Source organism: Lipophrys pholis (assembly GCF_963383615.2).
Source record: "Lipophrys pholis genome assembly, chromosome: 15".
NCBI classification, from domain to species: domain Eukaryota; kingdom Metazoa; phylum Chordata; class Actinopteri; order Blenniiformes; family Blenniidae; genus Lipophrys; species Lipophrys pholis.
The window spans coordinates 16,909,775-16,932,408 of record NC_137642.1 but is presented as its reverse complement, the minus strand read 5'-3'; the positions used below and the strand labels follow the sequence as shown (position 1 = coordinate 16,932,408).

At 40.7% G+C, this 22,634-nt stretch overlaps 1 protein-coding gene across 4 annotated transcripts in view; it reads left to right on the top strand.

The window, feature by feature from the left end:
• Window positions 1–22,634, top strand: part of macrod2 (mono-ADP ribosylhydrolase 2) — a 426,376-nt gene that overhangs the window by 5,694 nt on the left and 398,048 nt on the right. For all 4 annotated transcript variants that reach the window (XM_080482410.1, XM_080482408.1, XM_080482411.1 and 1 more), the window contains exons 2-3: window positions 896–997; window positions 6,827–6,940. In XM_080482410.1, coding sequence (XP_080338536.1) covers window positions 896–997; window positions 6,827–6,940 — 216 coding nt within the window. The remainder of the gene's footprint in view (window positions 1–895; window positions 998–6,826; window positions 6,941–22,634) is intronic.

Genomic DNA, 22,634 nt, shown 5'->3' with positions numbered 1-22,634 from the left:
TGCTGACAGTGAAAGCAAATAAGTCTGTCTACATGCAACTCAACGACATCATCTCAAACTTTTAATTTTTGAAGGAATCATACATGATTAGCGTTTGGAAACTTAGAATTATTCAACTTCAAAGAGAGATGCTAGACATAATAGTGACATAATAAGACATAATCTATATTCAAGTTTAGCACATATTGAAGCTTTGTTTTACACTGCATCAAAAAAAGTAAAGTTAAGCTGTTTATTCACAATTAAGTTTGTGCAAGCCACAGGCAGTTGCTACACTAAGATTTTGAAAGCCACATGTGTCAAACACCTGTAATTGTACCAGATTGTCTTGCAGGTATTTAGCCTGCCGGAGAACTCCAAGTTGTTGACTTATAGCTGGTATCAATATCAAATCTCTCCTTTAGTGGAATACACATCTTTATATCAAGTGTAAAATCCTGCTCTTTTTAACACAAACTCCTGTCGCAGAGGGCCAAAGTACTGATATTAAATTGGGCTACAGCATCAACCAGGTGCTGACGGACTCTGTCAATACCGAGGATTGATTTTGACAGGGACAAATAAAAGTTTAAGGATCAAAATATCGAAATGTACTGTTAGAAAGGCTCGAGAGGGCTGGGACAGGATCAATGAGCAGGGCACGACTGGTGATATAGTGTGGTTAGAAACCGGAGCCCAGTCCCAACAGGACCTGTTACGATTGCCTCTCGAGGTCTCGTCAAAGTAGGAAAGTAGCTTGAATATTGACAACATAAGCACTGTTGTTCACACAATAGAGCTCACAGTAAAAGTTTAATAAAAGTTGCGCTATGTGGGAGTACAGTTCATGTTTCCATTTTACCATATTTACAAACGCATGAAGTGTAACTCAACTCCTCTGTTTGTTCGTCCACAGAGAGACTGCTCCGTCTAGATCGAGAGGAGAGGCGTAAGGAGTATCGTCGTCAAGATTTCATCCCCGTGGACAAGATCCCATCCTGGAGAGAGGAAAACAGTTGTAAGATACCGAATCTCTTTTGAATTGGATATGGATGATAAACCTACGCATTATGATCGTCTTTTGTTGTTGTTGTTGTTGTTTTTTACACAAGTGAGCCAGAAGGTAGAAGTGTTTAGTGTCAGAAAAAAGCTGCATCTGCCCCGAGTTTTAGCAAAAGAACAAGCTCTTCGAATAAAGCAGGAACCCAACAGATAGAAGGCAACATGGGACAGAGTTGTCCATCCAGACAGTCGGGTTAAACTATAAAGTATGATTGAAGTCTTTTGTGAAACAGACTGCTTGAATTTTGGTTCACTTAAAAAGTTTATCTCTGATAAATGTATGACTCATAAAGCGTCTGACTTTAAATGCCAACTGAAGAGATTGAATGACTTTCCCTTTAAAGGGATAAACATCCAGGTATTGTTCTTTTCTTTGGCTGAATACAGCAGAAAAGATTAAATGTTGTTACTTTCCCTTTAAATGTGTGTATCAAGTTAAATATAGCTTGTTTTTCAGGGTAAAACAATGATTCATATTCTTTTTTTTCCGTACATATTTCGTCACACGTTTCTTGGAGCAGACAGGCACGTTTATTGGGTTTGAACTAACTCAAGCCCAATGTGACATTGACACTGGCTGCGTCTGGAGCTGCAAGTGTAAAACTGTGTAACAGACCACATTATTATGATAAATTACAGGCTTTGGTTCAAGTACTATCAAATGATCTTTGCAAATTATAGAATTAGATTTAAATAAACAAGACGGGGGTGAGCACGGAGGACCATTTTAATTACGCTGAAATAAATTTGTAGGTTCACACAACAACCTCATGGGCTCAACAAATTCATTAGGACAAGGAGTTATTAACATATTTCATAAATTCAATCAAACCTCACCTTTTTTTTTTTCTCAAGAGTTATTTGTTGAAGGTTATTTGGTCTATTTTGAGTTATTTTCTTGCTAATTATTTGTATTACCATGGACACTAATTATATCTGATAAATGTAACTTTGAGAACATTCAGTAAAAAGTTGAAATGAAAGCGCAACTATATCTGATGAATAAAAAAAACAGACTCATTTTCCCGGTCTCTGCTGTATTTTCCAGTTCAGTTCTTAGATATAATATTTTATCTTTGTTCTTGGTATCTGATTGACATTAACAGACTCTTTTTTTTTTTCCGTTTGCAGAATAATTACAAACATGATTTAAGTGCTCGCTCCGTGATTGATATGTGACCTGTCTAGCGTTTTCCCGTCCGTCACCCTGCCAGCCGTGATGAGCCCAAGCCAGCAGCTCCTTTGAAATTTGTATGAAGGAAGTATAGAAGATGGATGAAGAGATCATTTGCTGAAAGAGTCAGAAGCAGTTGAATTGGGATTTAAACCAAGCCAAAACTAATAACAGAACATGACTTGTGCTAGCAATGGGAGAAGGCAGGGTACACCCTGGACAGGTTGTCAGTCCATCACAGGCAAAATGCAAAGAGACGGACAACTACACTCAAACCTAGGAGCCTTTAAGGGTTTCCCCCAAAACCTACGCACAGGGAGAACGTGCATAGGCGGTTTGACCAGGACTCTAACACAAATGCGACATGTCACGTGGAGCCTGGAACTTTCAGTTCAGGTGTGCAAAGGCTTCCTGTGCCCCAGAGTCCACTACCAGACTTATAGAAGTGCACCGAATATTCCCAAATGTTTGTGGTGGCAGTTTAGAATATTCAGAGATGAAAGACAATCACCCAAAAGAAGAGTGGAGCGAAGGGTCTGTCCTCAGAAAGACTCTTTGAGCTTCATTCGGTTCCAAATGATTTCTCTCTTGTATGTAGATGGCAAAGCTTTCTTTAGTGTAGTACCACAGAGATTAGCCGGCGACCAAGAAACTGATGGCTTAAAGGAATACTGGTGCAGAAGACAGAGATACTAAAGTTAGTCGGCTGCTTAAAGCAAACTTGTAGCTGCTTAAACCTGGTGCTCGATCATACAAGTGGGAAAAAAAAAGACCTGTTTATTATAGTTTTGAATTTGGTTCAGTAAAACAAAACCTTATTTGAAGTACTTTTGATTATTTTAGTAGTTCATGTTTTCAGAATAATAGGCCGTGTTCAGGTCTGGTAGGTTTTACAACAGGTTAGCAGAGGCAACAGCCTGGTATCGCAGAGGTACATCATTTCCAGAGTGTCTAAGTGACTTATAGGTGGCAAAAGATGGCAGAATTGGATCAGTCATCCACTGGTTGGGGCTTATATAGATGACGTGACACTGAGTGACTGCAATAGTACCATGCATAAGGCTGCTACTAGAAAAAATATAAGGGAACCTCAAGTGAACGAGCTTGAAGATAAAATTTATCAAGTCTAAAAGTTAAGAGGTTTTTTATGGATAATAACAACGTCTTCACAATTACATGAAAGTTAAGAGCTTAGGCAGGCGACATAATGTGGCTTTAAATCAGGGGTGTCCAAGCTCGGTCCTGGAGGGCCGGCATCCTGCGGGGTGTAGCTGTCTCCCAGTTGCAGCACACCTGATTACAATTAAGGGCTCATTATTGGGCTTTTTCACAACCTTGTTGATGACATCATCATTAGATGCTGGTATGCTGAAGCAGGGAGAGAGCTAAAACATGCAGGACACCGGTCCTCCAGGACCGAGTTTGGACACCCATGCTTTAAGTGATGGTAAACAGGAAGTGTAGTTTAAGAAAAGTGTTAAAGAATGGTCTGCCAGGAAATGTTTAGGTTAATTCCTAGTTTAATGTGTTCACTGTCAGTTTATAAAATTCAAGCGTCTGTTGCGAACAGGATGAGCAAATTAGTTAGCCCCTGTATTAGGAAATGGTTAAGTGCTCTTTACTTGTCTAGTTGTGTGGAATTGCTTGGGAAAGGCTTACTTCCCCTCAGCTGCCAGTGTTTAATTAAACAAAAGAGTTTAAGTGGAAGAAGATCAGGCCAGTGCTGTCGTTATTTAGCAGTGAGGATATGGTTCTCGGGATTTTGGATCCAAATTGGACCCCAGAAGGGCGTCCAGGATACAGAAGCAGCTCATGCAGAGATTGTTAGCAATGTTCAGCTTTGCTCAGGCAAACCTGGGGTGGAAGGGAACAGGTCCTACGGGTAAAGGAAAGCTGGCTGCGGAACAGATGTGTAGACAGGAGGAGGTGGTTCGGGGTGCAAAGGCAGTGGCTCAGGTCAAACAGTGACAGCAGTTAAATTGGGAGGATGTAAGAAGATTAAGCTTAGCTGGAGAATGAGATTCACATTAGATTTATTAAAGGGGGCAACTCATGATGTCTTATCAAACCCTCAGAACCTACAACTCTGGCTAAATGTGGAGCCATCATTCCCATTGTGTCAAAGTACTGCAAACTTTATACAGATCGTTTTCACATAGTAACATTAACAACAAAGTATTGAAGTGTTTTATCTGGGGGGGGGATAAGGAGCCAATGGGTCAGTAGACAAGGATTGCAAGGGGTTTCTACTTAGGAAATACACTTAGATTTAGAAAAAAAAGAAGCTTGTTATCCCCCAGGAAATATTTCATAGTAATTTGAAAACTGACATAGTGTTATAGTCAGTCATAAAATGACATTGAGTTTCTTTCACCAACTGACAGCTCCTATGGAGGATTGATTAGAAGACGTTGTTGAAGGTGAAAAAGAATACTTCGATTTGCAGACCTAAAGGCTGAATTTGCACCCTTGTTGCTCCTCTTCAATGTACCACTACTTGGGTTGAATGCAGAGGGTTTGCCATCTTTCTTGCTCCCGGGGGAACTTGAGAGTCAGGGACAGAGTAGGAGGACAGTGAGGGAAATGTCAGAGGTAACAAGTAGGTGCAGCCAATGATTTGGTTCATAAGGAGTACTGTTGGAGGCCAGCAGGGGGACCTGCTGAATCTGTTTTAGAAACTAGTTCATCTTTCTTTTCTTTAACTTTATGAAGTTTAAGCTTTCTAAACCTGAGGGAGGACACTGGCTACGTGAAATGCCCCCTCTAGTCTGGTGGAGAGAGTTCTTGCTTAACCTGGCTCTTCTCCGTGACGTGGAATCATTCAGGTCCGAGGGAAAGATGGCATTGTCATGGAGAGCTGTGGTCTGGAACCCTGGATCTGGAGCACCTTCGCCCTGTTTTATCAGTCTTTCTGCTTCAACAAACCAGAATTAATAATTAGTTCTTGCCCAAAAAAAAAGCCAAAAAAAGGGGTATTGTATTTTCCAGACTATTGAGTGCACCTGCATTTAAACAGCACTGGCAAAATTTTAAGAGACAAAAAAAGAAAGTATATGTATAGGCCGCATTTGACTATAAGCCGCAGGTGTCCACCTAGCAACAGGGAAAGAATTACAATGAGAGAGAGAGAGAGAGCGAACTAATCTTAAGATGGATGCATGGAATTCTTGGGTGAATCTGACCTGTAAAGTCAGAATTTGTTTATCTGAGAGTCCTGTAATGTTCCCAGCATCGTTCATATCTTATAAGATGTTTTAACTTTGTCATCGTTTTTGGTGCTTGAACTGTGGTGAGAACATTAACCAACATTGTAAATTTGAAGAACCAGTTTTCAAAGTGAAACTTACTTTCCAGCCTGCATTAACAATGTGAATGTACCAGGCCTGGTGGGTTTTTAAGCCCCAATGAGGCTCAGTTTTGGATACAAAATGTGCTTGTGCTTCAGTACATAAACACATTCTACCACAACATTAAAATAATGTTAAATTAAAGAATTGAATGAGTCATAGTTAGTGTAGTTTAGTGTGTAACGTCAAGTCACTTCTCTCCGATTCTTTATGTTAATGTGCTGTAAACAAATCGAGAGAGTGACAGATTCTCACTGAGCAAAGAATATGCAAATTATTCCTTTTTCCTTCCTTCTTCCTGTTCCATGGCTAAGGCAGACAATATTATGTAATTGAGAGCAGGGGTTTTAAAACACACAATACTTTGTGATATTTTTTTTTCAATTTAAACCAAGATAGACTATAACCAATCTTCTTTGGAATAGAATAGTACATGTACACATCCATCTTCAATTTCATTTTATCCAACGTAGGGTCGCAGGGGCCTGCAGCAAATACACAGAGACGATCATGCACTCTCAAACTCACACCAACTAGCAATTTCTAGTCATAATGTAACCTAACTGACTGTGGGATATAGGAGTACCTGGAGAAGCTGCATACACATAGGAAACATGCAAAAAACACAGAGAAGGTTTCCCAGGCCCAACCTGACTCAAACCTGGGACCTTGCATGATTAACCATATCTGATACCTGCACGACTCATAACAGGTAAAGGCATACGTTTATGAGCTCAGGAGCAGAAGTATCTCAAATGTATAGCCACACACATAAAACCATTGATTATGATAAAAAAAAAAAACGTAAGAATACTGAATGTATCACATTCTAATAATTTCCAACTTTTGTCGAACAAATGTGCTTTGATTTGCTTCGGGTGAACTTTAGTTAGGAGCCCCTCAAACTCCCCACACTTTGAAAACCTTGGGAGAACAAAGTGTTTTTGTTTGAAAACCAGTGTGAAAGACATCTGATTGTCAATTCAAGTATATTGTCATGGCTGAGCTTGTTTTTTTGTACTCGCTATAAAAACAAGTTAGAATTTAATTTCACAGCATTCATGTGGATACACTGTCTGAATGCTACGGTTTCCACATTTAATATAGTTTTGATTTAATTTACATAAACTTTGAGTAAACTTATGTGCAACACAGTGATATTAGTGGAATTGCTCATCATATCGTCATGTTTGATCGCGGAAATGTTTTGATTTTGGTAAATTTGCCAAAGTCTTAACAAGATGTACATTGTTTTCCCTTTCAGCCAACGACAATGAAGAGGGGACGGAATTGACAGGCAGAGGAGGAGTGAGTGATAAAGTGTCCCTTTACAAAGGAGACATCACTGTCTTGGAGGTGGACGCCATCGTCAACGCTGGTAGGCATTTTACCCTCTTGTTGTGTGGTGTTGGTGTGTGATGATGCGTAAAGACAGCTCAGCTATTAAGTTGGACTTGGCTGCCCTCTGCTGTTGAGATCCAGGAAATGCTGTTTCTCGAGGCTTCACACAAGCAATGAGGACGACTGCGACTAATATTAAAGTGGACATCTGCTCTCATTGACCTGCCTTCCCCAGGGCTGAAATACAGCGCCATTTAGAATACAATTCCAGCTCTCTGTCCCACCTCATACCAGTGAAACACAAATTTTATTTATTGTTTGTACCTTTTATGAGGCGGGTCTCCCTTACTGATGATTATCTTCATCTGTTTGGAGAAAAACAAAAGGTAAAGATCATTTATCGTGACTACAATAAGACGTTGGAACAGAGAAGGTTAGCAGAACTGCTTTATTCTGGGATGCACCACTGTTATGTAATCATCTGCAGTTTGCTGACAACCTACACACTCTGAGGTGCTAGAAGATTACTGTACCTGTTGCTTCTGAGGACCATTTCTCTCTCTCTCTCTCTCTCTCTCTCTCTCTCTCTCTCGCTCTATCTATGAATAGGTGTATGAATTTAATCTATTATGTAAATACCCATCCTGATGCAGGTAGGCATTGTGTAAAAGTCAAAGATAATGCACTAAACGGGTACCTGCCAGCAACTAAATGCCAGGGTAACTGTTTTGCTTTATCAATATTTCGACCTTTATATGTGCGGTGCTTGTATTTTAAAATGTTTGTTAGTATCGTTTCACCTTTGCAATAACTGAATATCTGAATAACATTGCTGTATGCTATTTACTTATATGTGCCATACACTGGTCAGCCACATTCTTACCGCCTGTATTGCTCTTTGGGTCCTGAACCATGAGTCAGGTTCATGAGACATCTGAAAATGTGATGTGGTATCGGATATTAAGATGTTAGCAGATTCAATATTTCCTCCAAGTTGCGAAGTGAGGCCTCCACAGGGCCAAGTGAAGCAGCCGGTGTGCCCTGGTCACCTGTGACCCTGTAGCCGCTTTGCCACTTTTTCATTCTTTGACCACAGCAGACCAGGAGCACCCCACAGGAGCTGCAGTTTTAATGATGCTCTGACCCAGTATAATGACCACAATTTGGTCCCGGTAAAAGTTTCCCAAAACTCTCCCTTATGCTTGCCATTGCTTTTCCTGCTCTAACACATTAAGTTAGATGATTAAATGCTCACAGCTGCTCAAGGATATAGTGGATAGCGCTCTGGCTTCATTAGAAGATCTAAGTTTGAGTCCTGGTTGGGCTTGAGTGCCTGTCTGTATGGAGTTTGTAGAAAATGCATGCACACATAGAGAGAACATGCAGTTAGTCCAATTTTCTCCCACAGTCTAAAAAAACATGCATTTCAGGCCAAGCGATTGATTGATGGATCCATGGATGGATGGATGGATAGATCGATAGATACTTGATGCAAGGGAAATTCAAGTTTTGAGCAGCCCACATAAATCAACCAAATGACAAAAAATAACTGCCAGGCTCGTAGCCATATTGGCATCAACACTAACGGTTAGTACACAAGCACTTCCAATTTGAAAATCTATTGAAATAATACATTAAAAGTCAATATTTACAGTATTTACGCTGGTAACTCTAAATTGTACATAGGCGTGAATGTGAGTGTGTGATTGAGATCGTCTTTTTGTTCTGTGATGAGCTGGTGACCTGTTCAGGGTGCACCTTCCCTTTCCCCATAATCAGCTGGGATCAGCTCCAGCAGTCCTCGACACGGACCTGGATAAAGTGGTACAGAAGATGGATGGTCAGATGGATGGAGGTTGACCTGCCGCTTAATGTGCTCCACCCTCAACAGGTGCCATGATGGAGAGAATCCGTGTTATTCACTTCACTTGTCAGTGGGAATAATATTATGGATGATCAGTCCGACTTAATTGGAAAAAAAACAAAACGAGGTTGGTACTTTATTTCTAAAGAGAGAATGTGAGACCACACAGGATTTCTTATTTCTCCTGCGGTATAGACAGACATGAAACCCACTTTGATGGCATTTTAACTCACTTTTATTACAAACCTATTTAAAGTCTATGTGTCCTCCAGATATCTTTGCAAATCAAGGTTAAAGTGGTCGATAAGTGAGCCAGTGTTTCTGTGGCGAGGAAAATAAGCCACATGAGAATGGAAATAAGGTTCAGGATGGGATGTTGTGTTTTTTTTGTTTTTGTTTTTGTTTTAAACTGTCGAATACTATTTAAGCGTAGGCAGGGAGTTTGCTTCATCAGTTAATGCTGCCAGGCGTCCAGGCTCTGATTGAACCGCATGTTGGCCAGGAGGCAATCTGTTCTGTTTAGCGGGGTGTCAGAGGGCCTGAAAGGTTGAAGGAACTACCGAAGCCTTTTATCATTTAAAAAAAAGAGCCCAGCCTTTAGCCCACTGTTACTCTATTCCTCCGGTTGTCTTTGTGCAGGTGGTGGGACCGATAAGGACATATAGTGGTGGACTTTGCTCTCCCACTTTTGTTTACTGTCTGCCGGTGCTGCCGAGTACCGTGAATGTAAATTTTAATGTGAATGCCACGTTGCAGCCCATGTTTTTGTCACGGTTAACAAAAGACTCTATAGCACGACATTATGTGATATAAATGGGGTTTCCAAACTATTTATTGGCCGAATAGCTCTGGCTTTAGTGGCTCATGTCCAGATTCTGGTGAGTAACACCGCTCCGAGCAACACTGCGGATGTTGAGCAACATACATTGATAAGATCTTTGGATGGCTTGTTGAACTTCTTGCCTTTCATCTATTCATTGCTTCCAATCTCTTGCCTGCAGTACTTCCATTTTCTCATGCTGTTTTTCATTTCAGCTTGGCACCAGTGGACTGCTGTGTGCGAGTTGGGAGACTTTTTGAGCACTGTGAAAGCATTAGTTTGAAGCTTAATAAACTGTCGGAATGGCTTTTTCTCACATGAGTCAACACCAAGTCAGGGATATTTGCGTAAATTGTAGGTAAATGTGGTTTTTGGTGAGACGGAATACATTTTCCAATCTTCAAACATTGAGGCATGTTATTGCACTTTCTGTGTTTTTACTTCACATGTGAACAGAATGATGACGACCGACCCTGCCTGTTGATGTACCGAGATCAGTTTGGACTTTTAGTTTAACATCACCGTTGAATATATTATTGTATCTCATGTGCAGGATGCCATTGTTATCATGATCTTTATTATAGCAGGTATAACCTTCAGAGAGTATTAGTATAACATTGTCTTAAATGCATAAAGTACAGCTCATTAAAATGAAAAGTTACTTGGGGAATGAGAAAAGCCTGCAGTCCTGCGAGCCTGGAGCTCACGCACTCTTCCTATGTTACATCTCAAGTGCTTTTTATATCCTAAAGACAGTAAAAATCCATGTAACAATGTTTTTGTCAAGGCAGCAGCAATATGTGGGCTGCAAAGAACTGTCCAGCTTAGCAATGCTGTTATGGTTTCTGCCTATAGCTTTAAGAGGGTGTCAAGTTGCTTTATGTCCCCCATTAAAATTTAATTATTGGGCTCATTGAGTTTTTAATTCTTCTTTAATTCTGTTTGGCTGGAGGTTGCACAGGAGGTGCTCAAACTGTCACCTGGGTGAGAGCCTGGAGAGAGCAGGACAGGAGGGGCTGCGGAGACGAGCGGTAAAGTGTGAGGTTAGGATGCTACATAAACAATTTGTGACAAGCTAGATTGTGCCTGCAGCATTCAGTCCCGCCAGATGGACCCGACTCAGCCTCCTGTACAGAATAAGCCAGCGCTGTTCTGCCGTCTCCGTTCATACTCCTCGTAACCCCCCTCTTTCTTTTTTCTTTTCCGCATGATCAAAATGATAGGGTGTGAAGACGAGAGGCAAATTATCCCTTTCTACTTTCAAACAATACAACTGTATGGGAAACAAATTGAAAATGACAGTAGTTATTGTCATTCTCTGTACTCTAGTTATGAATTTTGATGTAACATATTATTTTAAGGAATAGGACAAACAAACATTAACAGGAACATCATGGCCAAACATTAAGGCACAACCTCTCCAGGTGCTTTTATACATATGATTTAGGTGGTTATCCTGTAGTAGGATTTATCACCTGCAACAGTGACGGAGATCTCTGTCATCGGGGGATTTGTATTGCATCAGCATGTCTTCATAATCTTCTGATTATATTTTTGCCTGCATGGATCAGCGACAACCCCACAACATAACAAACCTGCAGTACAGTGCTGAGCACTCCTGCCTCATACCAACATGATTTGAGTGCCAGTTGGACCTGAGGGTTTTTCCTGTGTGAAATTTGCATGTTTTCCCTGTGTATGTGTGGATTTTCTCTGGGTGTTCTGGTTTCCTCTCACAATACAAAAACTTACGTTTAAAGTTAATTTGTGATTTAAAATCATTGCCTTATTTGTTTATAATTTTTTTTTTTTTCATTTCCCGTAGGTGTTGGTGTGTATGTGGTTGTCTGTCTGTGTGCTTGCCTTGTGATGGACTGACTGCTCGGTCAGAGTGTAAGCTGCACTGCCCTGCGACCCTGAGTTGAATGACATCGTGCAGAACGGTCCTCCTCAAACTTTCAGTGTGTGCCACCTGAGAAAATATCGAGCTCTCCAAGTACCACCTTTATGGCTGATCTCAACATACAGTAGCGGAGGCTTGCCCTAATTTATACTATGTTTTTTACTGTTTTAATAATTGTATAATATTATCAAATACGTTTTCTTAATATTTATATGGATATATATATTTATGACTTGCCCCTATATACCACTAGAGGGCGCTTGCTTACCACTGGTGGCACACGTACCACAGTTTGAGAATCGCTGTTGTAAAACATTGATCAATGACTGGCTGTTCTTTGATTGAATACTTTCATTTATTCCTGCAAACTTATTGTTTTTCTCATAACATTATTCCATGGATTACATTTTCATGCAGAAATCCCGATCTTGTCCTCAGATTTATTGATCAGCTACTTTGTGTTATATGGACCTTTTAACTTCTACTTGAATATGCTCCTGCCTGGGATTGTTCAGACAACTCTCCTCTTTTCTTTTCATGCATAAGTTAATGCCATTTCACGTTGTGATACCAAAGATCACAGTGATTATTTCCATCCTTTCAGAAAATCTGACGGACTAATTATAGGATGTGGGACCCCAGTGATAATAATTGAACTCAGTAAAGCTCCTGAAAATTAATATTTTAATTATTTAGTAAGGACAGATTTTTGTACACTTTTGCACAATTGTTATAGCGCCGTGTGAGAGACGGTACCGCCATGTCCTGTAATTTCAGTCACTACCGAGTTGTCCTTCTGATTACATATTCCCTAGCTATAGTAGCTGATGTCTTTGACATAAATAAGCAGAAAGAGGACAGTATCACGCTCAATCAAGGCATGTTTCAAAGATAATTGTAGACTTCAGTAAAAATTGAAAAGATGCTGCTCATAGTGGATTTTAATTTAATGTATATCATTACTGTTGCTTTTTGGTGGAAAACGCTGGATAATACCTACCATTTCCTCCTTGTCTTTGTGCTTAAACTTTATGTGGGTGTCACTATCCCTCTAAGATCAGAATGAGGTTGTGTCGATAGCGGTGTGAAGTAAAAAGGACTTTTCTTATCAGGATGCCTGTGGTAATTATGCAAAGGGGTGGACTCGTAATCCAATACCTGCAGTAAGCCTTTCCCATCTTTCTGTATGAGATCTTTTTTTTTTTTTAACAGGAGCCAATTTAGTGTGCAGAGGGAATCTGTTTATGAATGCTATAAAGAAGCGGAGAGGTTGAGGCGAGTTCAAGAAATTCAATTGGTATTCAGTGGTATGGAGCCACTTGTACTGTAGTCATCACAGGTTTGATGAGCGCAGTGACCCTCAGAGGGCAGAGGATCATGATCCAGTGGAGATTGACTTTTATATGTTTTTTTGGCATGCAGTCAATTCAAACGGAGTTTGCCTGTGGGTTCGCTCGGCACAACGGCAGTATTGTTTACCTTCTTGATCTTTCATGCATAATGTATGGTCCACAACTCTATATGTCCTGCTCTGGTCAATACTTAATAGTGTACAGTGTTGTTCTGTGGTCAGGGCAAGGTATCATGTGGAGGGGAACTTTATTATTTCAATATCATGCGACGATGCCTTGTCACGGAGTGAAATTTGAAATAGGAAAGTATGCTTACAAAATTTGAATCATGTGATGTCGTTAATGTGTCATGAAGAAGAGGAGTGGCAAGCCTCGCTCTGTTAGCTTTTTAATGGGTGAGGAAGGTCCATAGTGGTTCTGGTTCATCCCTCCTGGCTTATTGAAAACCACAATACGTTTGGCAGCACAGCAACACCGCGGGATAATAGTGTCTAATGCCCACAGAATATTATGTGCTTCTCTGAGTCACAAGCCTTAATGGAAAGCCCTGCCTTATTTATTAGGAAATGACTGCATGTACTGTGGTAATATTTTAGCCTACAAAGCAGAAGGCTTTCCACAATGAAAAGTAGAAATGGCATTTTTATTCTCTCACACTGTTCTTGGTCTATAGATGGTTTCTGAAATGACTGACTTTTCATCGGTCCTCTTCCCAACTTTAGGGTGCCTTTAAAGGTCTAGTCGTAATATATGACAAGATTTTCTGCTTTTCTACTTTGTGAAATTGATTTGCTGTTCCAATTCCTCTTTTATTGCATCAGTCTAAAATGTTGCTGGGACTCTACATTGCTCTTATGGAATGGGGGATTGAAAAAAAAAAAAGAAATCATTTAGCTGTGCAGGTTGTCTCCAAAAAGCCCATGAAGATGTAACACCTGACTATTGCCGGGCATACCAAACAATGGTGTCAAATTTACAATTCACTTTTTACTTTTCCATTTCCCTTAGAGAGGGATAAAGCGCATGGCATCTGGTTTGGCTTCCCACTGTTTAGGGATCTTGTCAGCATAGACTCTCCATTAGATTTTCTGACAGTCCGCCGATGTGCTGCACAACACACTCAGCCCCTGGAGAGCCCGGCTAGATGGGCCTATCTGTCTCTGTGCAGACTCACACCCTGTACCACAGCCTCCCTGACTGATGCAGCCATGCTCCCGGCAATATGACTGCAATTCAGAGTCTCTCACTAACTCACCCTGCCGCTGCTTGTGTATGCTTGCAAGTACACTCGCCACAGACAGAGACACGCAAACACATACATTAGAGGGCATGGCAGAGAACTGGTAAGTTCTTGAGAAAACTTGTGATTGTTGCACCGTCACACAAGAATGAAAATCAATGCCCCTGGCTGAGAGAGCTTGCTGCTCTGATGAACAGTGAAATGGCTGTGGTGAGTGGGTTGCACTGGATCTTGCACTAAAAGGTCCAGTTAATCGTATCACCTCATGGAGGTATCGCATGAGGACAGGGTTTTCCCTGCCATCACATTGTAAATGGGAACCGAGGTGCTAAACCAGCTGGCGAGTTTCCCCGCTTCTTTTTTTTTTTTTTTTTTTGTGATGGCAGTGTGATTTCTATCCAGTGTGGAGCCTGTCTCAGGGTTTGGTCAGCATCAAAGTTGTTTGCCTAATGTGTACCAACATGGCCAAATAGTCATAATTTTTCATGAAGTGTTGCTAATGGAAAGTAATCATGTGAATCTCTGCTGTCAGTGTGCGACTGCGTGGCACTTAGAGAAAAGTCTGAAATAGCTTGAACTGCTAATGGACTATGACCGTATTGAGTGTTGGGGAGAATGACTCTACCCTTCCCTCCTCATTCACACATTTTGTGACCCGGCTTCTATCTTGCACACACTCTCCGTTTCGGTGTCTGTCTCCCTGCTCCTCCCTTTCCCTCCAACATGAACTCACACTTCAAACATACTTACACTCTCACCCCCTCCACAAAGTGAAGGTCGTGAAACTGAGCTGGGGTCCTCGGAGACTGTTGCCAGTGCTCATGAAAAGTCCCGTCATTCAGGTCAGGTCCTCACTCGTCTCCGCCTGTGGACAGAGAACTTAAGTCATTGTCGTCAAGGTCAGAACGTCGCTGTTTGCATCTCTGTTTTTCCCCTTCTTGCCTCTGCTTCACTCCCCCATCCGGAAACAAACCGTTCAAAACACTCTACCTTATGCTGCACACACACCAAATCCCATCCATCAGGCCTGTGAGTAATTGAGAGGCTATTCAGATGGGAACAGCAAGAAATAGTCTCTCGCTACCGTCTGTCTTTATTTTCCTGTGTCCCACACAAGTTGAGGCTCCTTGAAATTACCTGCCATTTATAAAATATTGAACGGGAAAAAATCTGTTAAACAGTGGATGTGATCATAGCTTTCATTCAATGAAGACTATGCTGCCATGTACTTAAGTGATATAGAGAAGGCTATAACTAAACAAGTGGGAACAAAACAAAGGATATTATTTTATGAGTAGGTACAGAGAGTTGGTGCTTGGAAAATGAGTCACGTCCTCCACCTACGCATACAGTATGAGATGGCCTGCCAGTAGGAATGTGTATGTATGTTGCTGGAGGGACTCATAGCCTCTCCAGCGGATGAGTTATTTTTTATTTAGCAGTATAAAACAGATAAAGCTTCCATTTACCAAGTAATGTTGCAACCAGGACACTGGCAATATTGGATCCAGTGCTTCAACAGCTTTAGTACACAAAAGGGCCTGTAGGGGGCACTGTGGCTCTATTGGAGTATCACTGACGTCTCTGACAGCAGACTAAGTTTGAGAAGTGGGATGACTGAACAATTTCAACATCTCAGATGGATAAATCCCCTGTTTTTTGCTTTCCCTTCACAGATGTTCCCTTACAAGTGTTTGCGGTGACAAGTAGAAACTCCGAGCTATTCTACGGATATTCAGCATTTGCTTTTTCCAGTAGCTTTGAAAAGCATCCAAGTTTGTGGCGTTTATGGAAACAAACACTTTTTTTTTCTTTTTAAAAACAAAGGAACCGCTTTAGTGCTGAGAAACAGGTTACAGCTGTTATACTATGATACGATTACAGATGTAAGAGTGTGGCCGTGCAGGTTTCTTTGGGGTGGGGGGGGGGGGAGATAGTGCTTGTGAGGAGTTGCATGCACAAAAGATGGGAGAAGTAGTTCTTTTATCCAGAGGACGAGTTGCGGAGGTCCCGTCTGAGACTAGCTTTTCACTGGCTGAGTGAAGCCCGGGTGAAAGGAGAGGGCTGTAGAAATCAACCCCTGACTGCTGACTGTTTCTCTGCGCAATCTCCAGGCAGCGTGTTCGGCATTGTTGTCAGCAGGCGATTCACTGGTCTCCACAATGCCCCTCTTTGAGCGTCAGTTCATTCTCCCCGGTTCTGCTCCTATGTGTTCCTCTCCTCTCTCATTTCGGTTCCAGTTTGTCTCAGTTAATCTCTGGTTTTGGAAACGCTGTACAGCCTTGCAGAAACAAACAAATGCTCGCCCTGTTCACTGCGAACCCAGGAAAGTGTGCACCCCAGCAGAAATCCTGATGAGCTTCTAGGTTACACTCCTGCAGTGGCAAGGTTTTCTATAATAGCTTTTTATGTATAATGGCAAGGTAATGGTAATGGTCCAGGTAATGAGCAACATAATGTTAGAAGTAAGTAAAGGCATATAAGGTGCTCATTTTGGCGAGGGATGTCATTTTCTTTCACTCAACTTTCCATTTGGTGGTAATTTTATGCTCCACTTTCATAGTTGTGGTTTCTTTAGAGAAGAGGCAGTAATTCAAATATAGGCATATTCTATATATGTGCTCATGTAGTAGCAGTATTAAAAAAAAAATTACCCACGGCAGTGTTTTTCTCACCAAGTCTCATTCAAAAGTCCAGCTAATAAAGCAGCACTTTATGGAGGTTAAAAAAAAAAAAACACAATGGAGAGGAAAAAAAGAGGGCTTTGCTATTTCTGCTTTTGCTAAACAAAAAAAGTAAAGAAAATCCGGCTGCATACGAGACCCTCTTAGCAACTAAAGCGAAAGACGGGGATGTTTTCAGAGTAGTTTAAAAATGAGAATATTTGCTATAACCCTGGGCAGTTCATTCGGTATTTGGGAGATTATACAAGTTTTTCTGAGCGGCATGTTCATAAAAGTAGCTCTCAGCTGGCCATTTGAATACAATTCAAAGTAATTGCTTTCAAACTCAAAGTTTGAAAAGTTTTACTTGGAAGTAATACTCGGTGGAATACGTTTGTTCTGTTATGTTTCCACTAACTTATTCTATTGTGATATTTAAGTGTTAATTAAGTTCTCAGTGAGTTGTTATTGTCGGGAGTAAACATTAAGAATAGATGCCTTTTGAGAGTATAAAATATTCCTCTCATGGACGTTTTAAGTTGTAAGTACTCAGGCGTGTACTTAACATTTCAATTGAATGTGAAATGAATGAAACTCCCAAGAACCATTAGAGAAATTTGGTTCTCTGTACATACTAAACAAAATGTTCATCTGTGAATGGCTGTATATTTCACTAATTTACTGTACGTCAATTGTTTCTTCCTTTTTTGGGCTTACGACCTCAGTTTGTCCCGACTTTTGTCTTTAATATAGCAAGTCATTGGTATCAGTTTGCAATTGTAGGGAGTGATATTACTATTTTTATTGTGATATATCAAACATTGTTTATTTAAAAAAAGATAACATGGGTGCCTATTTTTTTTTATTTAAATCTTTTCATACTGTGAAGAAAGTTAGAGGTTGAAGGTGAAATCCAATTTAATATAAATGATAAATCACTCATCCATTGTGGTGATTCTAATAGGAGAATAGTCTGATAGAAGAATCACCACAATTGAGTAATCTTTGAATTCTGGGTTTAGAAACACGCTTTTTATTGTAGGCTGCATTTGCAAGGAAAATATGAGGAGCTACTTTGTAGGATCTGTGAATGGAGATGCTCTTGGCAAGAATTAAATCTCTGAGATTGTGATGCCTCCTTTGCTGAATTTCCTATTAAGTTGTGTGAACTCAAATGATGCTTTATTGCAGCACTAAACCAGAAACTACACACATTATCCTGGAGAATCAAGCAAGGTGCTTGGAGAGACCTCTTCCATCTTCTATAATGAACTGGGTTCATAACAAGAGCAGCCTTTCCCAGAAGAAAACAAATGAGGGAGAGTTTTCTCGCAATATAACTTTTGAAATTTGCAAGTAAATGTGAAATAAGAAATTGCGATTTTCTTCGGCCCCGTGTGTGTGTGTGTGTGTGTGTGTGTGTGTGTGTGTGTGTGTGTGTGTGTGTGTGTGTGTGTGTGTGTGTGTGTGTGTGTGTGTGTGTGTGTGTGTGTGTGTGTGTGTGTGTGTGTGTGTGTGTGTGTGTGTGTGTGTGTGTGTGTGTGTGTGTGTGTGTGTGTGTGTGTGAGATTTTGCATTGTTTTTGCACAATTCAAAGACACAGCTCAATATGCTCTCATGATAAATGGACTTGTAATATCTTTTGTTGAGTTTGCTTTAGCTGTTGTACAGTTACACTGAGCTCCGCTCTATAAATACACCGAGCGCCAACGTGCTCGCAGCTCTCAGAGGCTGCTTGTCTGCACAGTTGTTGCCCCAGCGCATGGTAATGAAGCTCCGACTGGACGTCCTGATGAAATGGATTTCCCTTCTGTTGACACAAGTGATTGTGTGGTTCCTGTCGGGCTCAGAGAATGTGGACTCATTATATTCAAAGACCTGGAACAGTAACCGAAATGAGGCCGAGGTTCTGTTGGCTATGATGAACGGTTAGCTTTATGTGAAATGTCCGGAAGATATGATTTTATTAGGCATGATGGAGGTTTTATTTTCAGACGCTTTACAACTCACCAGTCGGTGTTTGATGAAAGTATGCTGCAAACAATACGCACTAATGAACTCCATCAGTTTCCTAAAACTGGATCCCATTTGGGCTCATTTATGACAAAATGATCTCAATTGCAGACCGTTAGGGCAAAGTAGTGTATACTGCCGGATATTATTTCTCCACTTAGTCATTTAAGACATTTGGTGTGATTACAAAGCTCCATATATTAAAAATGTTCAGTCTAATATTTTGACATGTCATCCATTGTTGGCGTGATTGGAGATGTGACCACCAAGTTAGATTGGTTTTTCATTTCCAAAAGTATGTTGTGCGTGGCAGGTTTTTTTTTTTTTTTTTAAGTGATAGAGGAGGCTGAAAAGAGAATGTCTTTTTTTTTTTTCTTGAGTGAAGAGGTGGTTAATGCAGCAGGGTTCACAGGGTTGCACATATAGACAAGCTGATGATTTATTTTTTGTGATGTACATGGAGGGGGATCGGAGTGGGACCCGACTCGGCGGCAGTGCGACCTCAAACAAACTACATTTGTTTAACCTCGCTCGGCTGTGGCGCCGTAATGGGATGATGGCTTCTGCCATTAGCATGATGAAATGGACAAATAAGTGAGTCTAGTGAAACCCACTCAAGTAAGGGGCGGCAATTTTGCTGGCCTTTGATGCTCCAGTTGGCTATGGAAACAATTTTATCTCTTTAATAGAATCTTAGTCGTCCCTCTGCTCCTGCACAAACAAAGCAGATTAAGGTTCCCAATAAGGCGAGGGCTACGCTGTGATGCGGCTGAATTCTTGATACTGTGGGTGGTAACCGCTGTGTGCTTTTGTCGACCCTAGCGAGGAACTCCCCGAAAACATTACCCACTCTCCAAATCTCTTCCCTTGTACTTTCCTCGGTTCATTTCAGCAGGGCTACAAACTGTTTATGGTTTTATCATAGATACCACATCAACAATGGATACTACGGCAACATCCAAACTAATTAAATCCAAGTACATAGTTGTTTTTTTTTGACTGTGGGAGAAAACTGGAGTAGAACCATGCATACAGTAGGTAGATGATGGGTATGAAACAGGTAGAAAAATAGGAAAATGAAACACAAAGCATATTTACACATAGAAATGCCATAATATGGCGTCTTACCTTGTCTGCCTGCTCTACAAGCTATATGTAGGTTGCAGCAATATTGTGTTGTACTTCACTCTGATGGTGAAGCTAATTATATCTTCTGTGGCTGAAACTCTGTTTCAAATAGTCGACTTCTAAGCAACTTCCCCATAAGTCCCCGCTTTGATATGAGCACTAAGGAAGAGATTCTTCGTCTTCCTCGCACCTCCCCTGCTATGAGCAGGCGTGGATTGATCTGAAAACACACAATTTGGTATGGCAAAAGAAAAAGTCAAGTTAGGAGGGCCTTTTTTTTTATTATTATTTTTTCATTTTGGAGATAAGAATTATAAACACTATATAAGTAGAGTGAAAAGCTGCCAGGTGAAGGACGTAAATGGAAACAAAGAGACATGATGGCGCTAAGAGAACGAGGGGAACTAAAGTAGGAGGTTGTTTGGTGTGCAGATTTACCCTGACATGTCCCTCCTGATGATAAAGGCAGCACATGGCCATTTCCCGGCCATTCCACTCCTCGGGGTTCTGCACTGTGGTGTTAATGAAACGTATCACATTCCAGCTGATAGAGGTATGTTTATCATGTCATAGTGGGCGTCTTGACAAATGGCGGAGAAGATTGAACAAGCTAGTTTTATGTATGGCCACAGGGTGGGAAAACTTTTCACAAGCAAAGTCAATTACACTTTTTGTTGCCCGTTTTATGGCGCGATATCTGCTCGGAGTATAAGTCCAAACTGACAACGCAGGGTAAAAGCGCTGATGTCTAGATTCGATAACTTTTGCTAAGGGATGTTCCCGATGACAAATTTTTATTAAGACGGGTTTAAAAAAAACAAAAAACAACAACAAGAAAATGCTGTGGAAACAGTGAGAATTCAGCACAATTTATTGTTGGGTATTTTAAACATTGACCTCAAAAGTATCAAAAGTTTACATTTGCAGTCTTTGAAGCCTTCAATCACAATCTGTACTTTGCGGCCTTCTGGAGGTCATCATTTTTCATACTCAAGGTATTCTATTACCTTCCTGCAGCAGTTACCTTCAACAAAATAAAGTGGAAGCATATCTTGTGAGGTCATTCATTGTCCTGATGTGCTGTTAGTTTCCCATGCTGTGACGGGGACTCTGGTGTGAAAAGGCTATCAGATTGTCGCGTGCGTCGCTGAGCTAACGCTGCTCGCAGCTGCAGCGCGGATGTGATTCGAGCCGAATGTGATTATATGCTTACATGTAACTTTTTTTTTTTTTTTGATTTTATGGTTGGAATTAGTGGCGACCCCTGGAGTTTTACATGAATAAAACGTTAATTGTTTTAACTGGCTGATGTCAGGTGCCTCCCAGCGAGCGGTCGGATGTTTTCTAATGGGGCACATCCCGAACACAAATACTTTTGCTTGGAGGAAATACGTCAATTTTTTTGCCTCATCGCACAGGAACATCTGATTACATACTTGTTGTTGGAGAAGTGACTCGGTGACCGTTCCATCAGCTGCCAGTATTTTCTACATACCAGTAAAGTAAAGACGACGGCAGCCAAAAAAAAACAAAGACAGAAAAAAACAGTGTTGGCATTTAGAGGTTGTCGGCATTTTACGTGACGTTCGTGTCTTTTCTGGTCCTCTCACTTGACGAGTGATTGGCAGCAGCAAAATTATTCAGTCGTGGTTAAAAACCCTTTGTCTTCAAGCCGAGAAATAAAATGACAAAGCCTTTTTTTAAAATGTATTTATTTTTTTACATTTAACATCATGATATAGGCTATTGGCTCCTCAGTAAACATTGTTTTGTTGGATCTCTGCTTTAATGAGCTTCTTTGTTTGTCTCTGCAGTTCAATTGTGACTTTATTGCTGTTGCTTGTTAAACACAACTGTAGCTCAAGAGAGCGGCGGGGTTGAGTGGGTAACGTACACACTGCTGCATACAGAGGGGGAAAGGATTCATAAAGCACTGCTTTTTATACGGATACACTTTGCATACATTCATGCCGCTGCAATAAAATAAAGACTTCCGTATGCATGGTAATTTTTTTTTTTGTGGGCACAATAAGATGCATTTATTGTTGTTTAGTTCTTTCCACATTTATTGGTGTTGGTTGGGAGATGGATGTTTAATGAGTCAAACAAACGGACATAACTGCATTTGCTTACGACACCACACCAAAATGTAATTTCTCTATTAAAACAGTGCATCACAGTTCATTTCTCTGAGAGTTTATTATAAGTGAATGGGAACACAACTTCATGTATTCGAGAAAAAGACGATCCTTTCTGTCATCGAGCTGTCTCGCCTGAATAATTAATGGATTGCAAATGGAGGCAAAACAGTTAAAATGATATAAACACAGTACATAGCCTCCCTTCCTGTGTTTTACTTAAACACATCCTATCTGTGCAAGTTATAGAGCAGGTAAACAGATGAAAGGTAACAGATGAAAGGTATGTTGAACGACAAAGGTATGCTGGACTTTAGTGTCAAGTCAGCAATCTTCACTCTCTGCAGAAATCAATGTCATAAATTGACTTCAAAGACTGATCTTGTCTCACAAGACAAGATTAATGCACGAAAGGTTGTATAGTTGGACCTGAGTACTTGTGTAGTCGTATTCCAAGAGTGGTATTTGTTTTTTATACTACAAGTATGTTGGCCCGTTCTGTAGTACAACACTTGGCACTTTAAGCTACCGTTTTACATCCTACATAATAACACTACTGCTGGGGTGTCAAGTAAATCCATACGGCGAGGACTAAAACCGGGTCCGCTCC